This window comes from Hyposmocoma kahamanoa, unplaced genomic scaffold, assembly GCF_003589595.1.
Source record: "Hyposmocoma kahamanoa isolate Upper Pololo Valley unplaced genomic scaffold, ASM358959v1 232, whole genome shotgun sequence".
NCBI lineage: Eukaryota > Metazoa > Arthropoda > Insecta > Lepidoptera > Cosmopterigidae > Hyposmocoma > Hyposmocoma kahamanoa.
Genome location: NW_020653750.1, coordinates 1537343 through 1547941, shown reverse-complemented (window position 1 = coordinate 1547941; position 10599 = coordinate 1537343). Strand labels below are relative to the sequence as shown.

At 35.0% G+C, this 10599-nt stretch overlaps 1 protein-coding gene across 1 annotated transcript in view; it reads left to right on the top strand.

The window, feature by feature from the left end:
- The window catches only part of LOC113228403 (GPI inositol-deacylase), a 45145-nt gene that overhangs the window by 10492 nt on the left and 24054 nt on the right, over positions 1-10599 (top strand). The window contains exons 8-16 of the mRNA XM_026461690.1: positions 1440-1574; positions 2481-2634; positions 3502-3773; positions 4183-4311; positions 4837-5058; positions 5614-5802; positions 8299-8452; positions 8773-9215; positions 10039-10140. Coding sequence (XP_026317475.1) covers positions 1440-1574; positions 2481-2634; positions 3502-3773; positions 4183-4311; positions 4837-5058; positions 5614-5802; positions 8299-8452; positions 8773-9215; positions 10039-10140 — 1800 coding nt within the window. The remainder of the gene's footprint in view (positions 1-1439; positions 1575-2480; positions 2635-3501; positions 3774-4182; positions 4312-4836; positions 5059-5613; positions 5803-8298; positions 8453-8772; positions 9216-10038; positions 10141-10599) is intronic.

Here is a 10599-nt window from a genome sequence, read left to right as displayed (position 1 = left end):
GCCCGCCATCTTGGATTTAGAAATGAGTGCCATATTCGTAATGAGCATCCCCAAATACCTCGAAAAGGATACCCATATAGCATATTTTGAAAAATCGTGTCCGCCATCTTGGATTTACAAATAAGTGCTATATTCGTTTTTCATCGACAAAACCGAGCATATCTGTAGGCACCTGATCGACAATGTCGGGCAAATCTGTAGGCACCTTTAACTTAATGATGAGTTAAGCAAGATACAATTTCCCCACTTTTGAGGGAAATGTTATTCCATGGCATCATTATTTGTATATTTGTGTGCGTGCCGACGAGCGTAGTTACAAGTTGCTTACGCCTACATGAATTTAGTTTTTGCCTCACTTGTGACAGTTCGTTTGATATGAAACTATCATTCTATGCGTTATTATTCTAAGATTATAACCTACATATTAAAATTGTCTAGTGAATAAGCACGTTTTTGCCAATTACTGAAAATCAGGTTTTTTAAATTTTTTTTAAAGACCTATGGATTTTTTTTGGTTAATGTTGTAATTTGAACTTGAATATTAAATTGACCAAAAAAATCCATTGATATTAAAAAAAATCATTATAAAACCTGATTTTCAGTAATTAGCAAAAACGTGCTTGATGCCTAGACACTTTTCATTGTAGGTAGAACATTTTGTTTCATGGAAACACTGTTTTATTTTTAAAAGTAACTAATACTGCGGTGATTTTTAAAAATTCGCTTGCCTTACTTAAAAATCGGATCGACTGGGTGTGAAAAAAAAAACATTGTGTGTTTTTATGATGCCGATCGAAAGGGTCATTCCTTTTAAAAATAAAATGGCTTGGAATCATAGCTCCCAAACGACGGAACTGACTTAAAAGTTCATCAAACGAAAAGAACCCAGCCTACTCGACGGCTCACTGACTCACTCGTAAAACATGTAACTCAGTGAACCTCCAGAACACTGCTGCATCCATCCTGTCCGCTATCATATTCAGGATCTCGTTGCTGCTACCCCTCACTCTTCGTACTATTGATGTGGACATTTTACGCATGATGGCGTAGAAATCGTCCACAGCAGCATCTGCGAACATTCCAGATGCCGAAACGGGAAAGCCTGAACAAGACCCTGAAGGAGTTATTATATTGGACTTGCAAGGCACTGTACGATCCCAGTGTAAAGTTGGACCACAGAGCACACGTGTAGATGACTTTGATCTGGTGCTGCAACCAGGATTGCCTGCATACTATCTAACTCCTCGCCCACTTACAATACAACTATCGTGTTTGGGCTAATAAAATTGCTTTTAACTAGTATTACCTTACATATTGTGATTTTATTAGCTTTTTGATATACTCTGTTCCGTGTCGGGTTTTTTAAATTTTAGTTTAAGTTTTATTTAATGATCTTGAAACAAAACGTATCTATTTTATAAGTTCATGTACTTTTCCAGGACAACTTACTTGATGATAAGGCTCGTAAGCTTTCCACAGAACAGATTTGTGGCGATCGAAGGTGTCAATGCTACGGATAAGGATTGGTTATTCGGTTGTAACACGAAATTCATTTATCAATCTCATCGATATTGGTACGTTTCTTTTGTTTTAAAAAGGTTGTACGTATTAGCTCTATATATAAAATAAACGCAACTCTATTCACTAGAGTACATATCATAAGGCCAAAGTGTGTGATTTGCCACACTATTAGAAAAACTGTTCCAATATTTCGAGTTCTTAGGTTTTCGCGATTGATACACGTACGAAATGAAACTACTTTTCCGGATTTAAATCGCGTATATTTGTTTTTTCAAATAAACCGTAGTTTCGGGCTCTTTACAGGTCCCATGGTCACGGTTGACTGACCATGGGACCTGTAAAGGGCCCGATTCCAATATTGTAAAGTACATAAAATAAAATTAGCAATTGTATGAGAGAACCAAGAAATAATTAAATTTTCAGAACGCGAAAAAAGAGGGCTTCAAGACGACGCATATTACCCAAAGTTCCGAAACACAATAATTTGTATGGTAGAAAAGTTTTGGAATACATTTTCCCCGAAGTATTGATTAAGTTACCTGAAACTATTGTACAAAAAATAAAAACAAAAGCAAATAAAAAAGTAATAAAACTATATCTTCCTTTCAATCAATACAAATCCGGGGATGATGTGTGCAAAACATAGTATGTATCCATTGTAACTGTATTTACGTTATATAACAAAAACCATACGATAAGCTGAATTAAGAAAAATGCAATTGTGGTTCATATTAAAATGCCTAGTGATGTAGATATAATGCGTGTCGCACTGCTATTGCAATAGTGTTGTAACTCAAAATACGTGACATTCAAGTTTATTATTATTATTGCTGAACGAAAAAGTTTGGTCGTCTTTTTAGTGTTCATTAGTGCATTTTATTATTCAGGAACTCGCCTAATATCTACAGTCATAAATGACATTTTTAACAAGTTATGATATATCTCTGGTTGATTTTCAGTAAACATGCAACGTCACTACTTGAATTATGCCGCTGGACGGCCTCTGCAGACAAATCGAAAAGAAAACTGGCTACCGTTAATCTCCATAGAATCAAAGATGAATATCCTGACTGGACACATGTTATTGTTAAAGTGGCACCTACGAGAAAACCGGTAGGTAAAATAAATTGTACTAGATGGACAAATGCCTCCATTACATGTAATGTTTTAGATTAAAACGCGAAGGAACTTAGTATAGTGGTGATATAATCACTATTCTAGACACCAAGCTCTTAGGGCGCTTATAAAAGCGCTGCAGCCGCGTCACTACTAATTTTCATACAATATTGAGAAGCGCAGTTGCAGCTCCACAGTCGTGATACGCGCGCGCCACTTTGGCAGTCACAATTAGTGAACTAAAAATTACTGAAGCTCTATAGACGCGCGATTGCCGCGCAACAGTCACGCCACTGCATCGCTCCTATAGGGGCCTAATTTGAAGGCCTCTTAAACTCTTTCAGGTTGTTGCAGTTGTAGCAAAAAAGTGAACAAATACGTTATGTTTATGTATTTGTTTATGTTCATGATTATAGGTATAATGTTTTTAAACAACCGAAAAAAAGAATGACAATTCAAGAGTCAAGTAGATAGATCAGGTATATGCGATGGAAGCTGTTGCATAGGTTACTATAAATTCTTTTTTGTGATCTTCATTAATAGTTACGTAATAATAATGCGCCAGATAACCACATCAATTGCCTGGTCTCCAACTAGTGAATTCCCTGTACTATGTGTACCAGAGCAACGGAACTCTCAGACCAGAACCAATTTAGTAAAGTTCATTTCCTAAATTGATCCTACCGAGAATCGAACCCGGGACCTTCTCATCCAGTGCCCACAGCGCAAACCTGTTGGGCTACCAAGGTCGTCAATAACTATCTGCTACATTTTCATTCCATACTCAAAAAGGGATTGGTGCCAGTGTTCTTTCAGCGATGGAAACTAAAAAGAAATGAACTCATATATTTAATCGTATTTCAGATTGTTCTAAACGTGGATATCAACGATCTTGCTTCAAGACAGATAACGGTAAACCTTCCATCATTCTTATCTTTTGGAAAGTCAATAATAAAGGAAGAGACCGAACAAGACAGTTTATACTATGAATTGATATTACCCGGATTTTATAGTATACATCAAGCGTATCTACTTTACGTAGAACCTACTGCCAGTTGCAAAGTGGCGTCTTATCATGTATCTGCAGAAGTACATGTACCTTGGGCGAATAATAATGAATATTATCACTTTTACACGTAAGTATATTTTAGATATAAATATATTAGGTAATTATATATTTAAAAAAACATTATTCGGTGGGAATTTTACCCCGAACAACTGTAGGTTTAGTAGTAGAAGAGCTCCTTGGAAAAAGTTCGTCCAGGGTAGTACTGCCACATTACCTATTTCTGCCGCCAAGCAGTAATGTCAGCATTACTGTGTTCCGGTTTCGAAGGGTAAGGGTGCTGGTGAAATTATAGACACATGAGACTTGTCAACTTACGTCTCAGGGTGACGTCAGTTGCAGTGCTTCGCAGCAGCTTAGGGCGCAGTAGCAGTGCTTCTCAAATCTTTGTGATTTAAAGCTCTAAGTGGCACTGCAATTGTTATTTTCGTCCAGTCACTTGATATTATAAAAAAAATCTGGTTATAACTTTATTTCAGACATTTGAAACGTTCGCCAATGAAGTTGAGACTGTATATAAGCAATCCTAATGTCACATATGGATTAGCTTCTACAGAATATGTCAAAGTCACTCTTTTATTGGACCCTCAATGTACTTTTACTATTAGGTAAGTTGTTTAGATTTACAAATGGACGTAGTTAAACAAAAAGGATTAAATGCACATCTAGTCGCTTTCGAGATATGGCAGTTTGAAGTTTAAAAGGGTTTCTCACTCTTGTTTTATTTTCAAAACTTATATTGTCCTGTAACTCTAGAGATATTTATTTATGTTTATATGTTGGATTTTTTTTTGCTGATCTACGAGGTTAGAGTTTGGGAACCGTTTGGTAAATATAACTAATTTTTTTGATAATTTTGTGGATTAGATCCTTTTTGCTTAACTACGTCCAAATGTTTTCAAGAATCTGATTATTACGAAGCCAATGTTGGACAATTCAATCAAGTCGTAAGATTAGTGTCTATTTGACAGGTAATGTTATAAATTAATCGATATTAATTTATAACATTACCTGCAAAAAGCATACACATAGATTTTATTAGAAATGCACATATTTTTATACATTTTTGATGTGTGCTGAAATGACACAATGAATTCAAACACTTTATACATTACACATAAATTGTTTTACAGTATAACAACGTCATGGTATAATCGAATAGCTCAGTTCGTCCGAAACTACACGCCAGTGTTGATACCCTACATCGCAGCTATACTTCTTTTAGCTGCTAGAAGTAATATATTACATTTGAAAGAACATGGGTCTTGTATCTCCATACATGGATCACTAATGAGTGAAGGAGTCAAGCCTTATTATGCTCTGGTATTTGCTAGATTGGGCACTATGTTTTTGATGTAAGTATAAAAAATAATATTTTCAGATTTAATTTTTAAAATACTTGACTTTTTCAAAAGACTTTTTAATCAACGCAAAAGTGATTTTTTTTTACTTTTGACACGATATTACACTTTATTTTTACCAAGTACTGTTAAGTTCACATTTTTTTTTATTGGTAGAAAATGCATTATGACAACCCGAAACAAAATTTACTGAAAAGCGATTTCTAATGTTATTCCCATTTCCCATATGAGAATATAATAATGTACAAATACTCGTACATGTATGCTATGGCAATATACTCTCGATTCCCTGCCAGCCGACCTATTTAAGCCCCGAACGCTTTAACTTGGGCCTTTTCAAGGCGAGAGAGAATAGGCATCCATCACGTGAGACGAACTTATTTTTTTATAAAAAAATAATACACAAACTACCAACTTGTGTAACTTGTTTTTTGTTCTGGACAGTTAAATAAATGTTTTTGTATTTTATATTTTTGTTTTTTATTTTAAATAATCTAAACGACCGCAATCTATCGCGTTTTAAGTATTTTTATATTTAACGTATTTCAGGTCAGTACCTCTACTAGCATTTCTACTAGAAAATTCAAGTTGGAATAATCTAGAACTGCAGTATTTTACCCGATCTCTGTTGGTGGTGCCTGGGTATATGATTGCGCTGGGAGCAGTCAACATCGTCGCAGCCGCTATACTTGCTGTTATGATATTCTCTTCACAACTCGCTCATAAACTTTTGTTCAGGTAATATGAAAGATTTTTTAAATGTCGTAACACTAAAAATGTTTGATGTTTTGCTTTGTTAAAGAATAGTTAGCTTCGATCTCAAATCTGAAAATTTCAAAGATATGGCCAATGTACGGGAATGTTTATGATGACGCGTTAGGACGGGTTTGCTGCTACGGTTAGAAAAAGATTTTCATCTTTTAGGGCCCTTCGGTACAATCGGTCTACTTTCCCGATCGGTCCAGTTTCACTATTCGAGTACTTTGCCGATCGGTGCACTTGTCCAGATGGTCCACTTTCCCGATTCGTCTATTTTCCTGATCGGTCCACTTTCACTATTCGTCTACTTTCCCGATCGGTCCACTTGTTATACGCGATTCGTCCATTTCCCATTTCATCTACTTTCCCGATCGGTCAACTTGTCCAAATAGTCTACCTTGCAAGTTAATAAAATTTTATGTAAGTTAATAAAATTTTACAAAAAAATATTCGTTTTACAAATTTTCAAAGGCAGTTTGTAATTGTAAGTTTTTTATATTTTTGGTAACGATAGCCGCTTTACGTTAACCGTGATTTGAAAAAACAATCAAGTAGATAGTTTGTTAATTAAATTTTATTGAATTGATATTCAATTATTTTTTGTGAAATTACTCCACTAGTTTGTTATAATTATTAATACAAAGATCGAACACTCGAACAGTTTGTTTTTAATTTTAAAAAGGAGGAAGTTCTCAATTCGACTGTATTTTTTTATGTATGCTACGCGATAACTCAACGGCAATTGTTCATTTTTTGTTGGAAAGAGGGTACAGTCAAGAGCATGTCTAGCTTGACACTTTATACTTTGGACCGTTCTTACCGTAAGCGGCATAGAGTTTGATTTAAATCTTAAGTGTCAAGCTTGACGTGCTCCTGACCTTTGTAGTGGTGCATTTAAATTTTAAGAAAATATTCCATCTCTAAGGGTGGCAAACTAGGGCGTGAATCCGGTTTTTTTCAGATTTCAAGAAAACTTGGCAAACTTTTGAGGTCGTTTTTTTAGCACTCTGTACTGAGATTATCTGAGTTGACGCATCATTAAAGTAGACCTATCGGGAAAGAAGACCGATCGGGAAAGTAGACCGATCGGGAAAGTAGACCGATCGAGAAAGTAGACTGATCGGGAAAGTAGACCAAATGAGAAAGTAGACCAAACATGAAAGTAGACGAAATGGGAAATAGACGAATCGGGAAAAACAAGTGGACCGATCGGGAGAGTCACCACAAAGGCACCTTCAAATTAGACGCTCGTAGAAGCGTTGCAGTGTCACAACCGTGGAATTGCATCTGCGCTTCTAAATATTGTATGAATATTAAGTGTGAGGTCAGACGAGCGCCACTGCAGGGCTTCTACAAGCGTCTAATTTGACGACACCCTTAGACAGAGTGTTAGATAGCACTAATGACATTATAGCTGCTATAACTCGCAGTTGCGTTATCCATACTGTGACTGTACTGTTAGAATTTATTAATATTTAATTTGATTTTGGATACAAAATTTGTGAAATGAAATCATTTATTTATTTCTTGTCATTCTATGGATATGTCCGATATAAACGTTTATTATTAAATAAAACTGCAAGCTGTGTTAGAGACTCTCGTGAGTGATCCCCTTCATCGCTACACGTATAGAAAAATGATAATTGGCCATAATGTCTCTCTATCCTCCGTTGGCTAATAAAGTGAATAAACAAAGCATTTTAATAAATACCGTGAAACGAAATTCTTAATATTTAATAACTTTATATAATTATTTATTGAGTTTCTTTGTACTCGTAGTATTCACTAAATATTGTGTGAAATTGTTCTGTCTTTCTTTACATACATAATTTAACATAATTTCAAAGACTTGAACTATAAAAAACTTAAAGAAGCAGAGGCTCCAAACATTGCACCGAAACTTTTAGTGAAACTATTTTTCGGATCTAAATGGCGTTCTGGCTGTTGTTGGTTTGTTTGAAAAAGAAAAACTAATATAGGCGATAGATTCATTTTCTTTGTGTAACAATTGCAAAAACCTAAGAACTCGATATAATTATTATCGTGTCATTTGTCATTAATTCCCAGGATGTTTTCCTTCACTGTAATTTCTTAAAGAAAATGGTTTATGATCTCTGTTTCTTTGTTACAGTTTTTGTAATTCTAAAAAACGGAGTGTAGTGTGATTTCGTTTTTATTTTTATAATAACTAAGTGACTCCGCCTGATGGTAAGCGACATGCCTGTCCAGAAAAGTTGCAGTACCACTCAGAGCCTTAAATCTGTCACTGCCTTCGACACCCTGAGACATAAGTTGACAAGTCCCATGTGCCTGTTATTTCACCAGTTCCCTTACCCTTCGAAAGCGGAACGCAATAATGCTCACATTGTATATGCGGCAGAAATAGCTAAGGTGGCAGTACTTCCCTGGACGAACTTCTTCAAAAGGAGCTCTACTACTAAAAAAATTAAATAACTAATGTATACCATGTTACAGAATAATGTGGCGAGGAGGTACGGGTCTCGCGGAGAAAGTGGCTTCTGGGCTTCAGAAAGTACCGATGGTGGTGAGCGCGGCACTAGTGTGCGCAGTACCATTATCGTGTGGTGCTGCATCGCTGGTGGCTGGAGCTGCATTTTATGCCTTTATGGTAAGCGGTTTTTATACCCCTTTTTTTTAAGTTCCAATGTACCTATGGACTCATTTTGTGCGTCTTACGGACTATTTGAGATTATAGGACCCGAGAACTGAATCTCAAGTTATTAAAACCATACATGACCTATAATCCGATGATAATCGACATGTCCATTGTCCTTGATTAGGTGATTGATATTGATCAAGCTAATAAGATGAGTTCGTGTAGCGCAAAAATTCTATACATTGTAATGTAATTTATAGATGGGGAGAGAATAATTCTGTGAAATGGATGTTCTATTATAGTATTTTAAATTTGGGTGCACTCTTCCACAGCTATCAAAAATGTACGAAGAGTATTTAGAAGATTACGTCTACAAGTTAATGGCAAAAGTGGCTGCTCGATTATGTCGCATATTTAAATCTAAAAAGAAACGAAACATAAACGAAACTGAAACTAGTCTAGTTCTTAAAGATTCTCTTGACCATAAAGCCATTGAACCTAGTGCCAATGACAATAAGATCAATAATGAAGTAGCGCAGATTGATAAAAAAGATGATAAACAAAAACCAAATGACGTAACACAACATGAAGACAAAAAACAAGACAACGAAATAAACAAGGAAGCAGGTGAACAAAAATGTAACATAATTAACAAGGATGGTGATGTAGATGACGATTTGAACAATTTGAATTTCCATATGATGATGTTTTTTATGTGGATGTGTGTAACGCTTGTCAATGTGCCCGCATTGCTCACTTGGGCTAGAAATTTTAAGTAAGTACAAAATTTAATACATCACCAATATTTTACAAGAAAAGCACAATTTTTTAATGACTTCTCATACAAATCGAACCACAGTTATTGTTGGTTTGTAATACAAAAGTGCTGTTTTTATTTCTCATGCAAACTCATACTCCTACAAATCCCATTCTCAATAATATAGTGACATCGTTTAGGAAGTAACATTTTTGGGGAACCAACAAAATTAATTTGAAAAATAATCGTTAAGTAAGGCAACATAAGTCGAAGCATGTATGTTTTAAGCTTGAAGAAAATGAGATGTATTTTTATTTTAAAATATTAACGTATAATTTGTAGATTCATTCATTTTAATTTCTAGAAATAGTAGATTTGACCGTATATTATTATTATGTTTCTTTTTAAATTATTATTATCATCATTTGCATTCATATTCTATGTCGTTTGCAAGTCACTTGTTTTAAACACACAAACAAGTTGTTTAAGAACAAACAAGACCAGCACGCGTGCGCGAAAACATCTTCCCGCCATATTTGTATGTGATTTACGGGTAAAAATATTGCTGTTTTTGCAGGAAAATGTCGTCGTATCCTAATAATGAGTTAGTTTTGTTATTATTGTTGTTTTTTTTTATTTATCATTCTTATATCATCACCAGTACGTTTACACCAGTACAGAGCGTCACGGGGATTACATACGTCGGGTCATAAATAAAACCTCATGGTATGACTAGTTATGATAAATATCCACTTACTATAAACTATTTGAAAAATTGCCCCATTTCGTCGGAAAATTCTCCAGCAATATACAAATAACGGAATGAAATATTATTTTACAGATACAGTATGGTATTAAAACCCGATACATCGTATCATACAGGGTTTGTTATGTCCGCGTGTTCAGCTTGTCTTTGGCAAATGAATGGACCCCGGAGGAATTTGTAAGTAAACATATTTCTTTACAAGTTTATATGAATTATAAAATATAAAGTTAATGTGTGATAAAATGGACGTTTAATGACGGTTCCCAACTATATAGTTCAATACTATGACAACAGATGGCGCCACCACGCAATCGCTTACTTAATCAAACATCTTATACCTAATCAATCAGTTCTACGATTTACTGAATTAATCACGTGTCCAAATTTACTATTATACGCAAATGTATACTTGGCTTATTTATTTATCACTTGGTATTTACGTATAGTTTTAAATATCTAGACCATTAGGGCTGCGAAGCGACATAAAGCGCGAGATCTCTATGCAAAGGCCAATATAACTATTCCTGTGTGAAAATATATCTCAGTCATGGTTGAATATACAGCAAAAACACTAGTACATAGGGCGCACTACTTAGAATAATAACGCATAGAATGATAGTTTCATATCAAACGAAC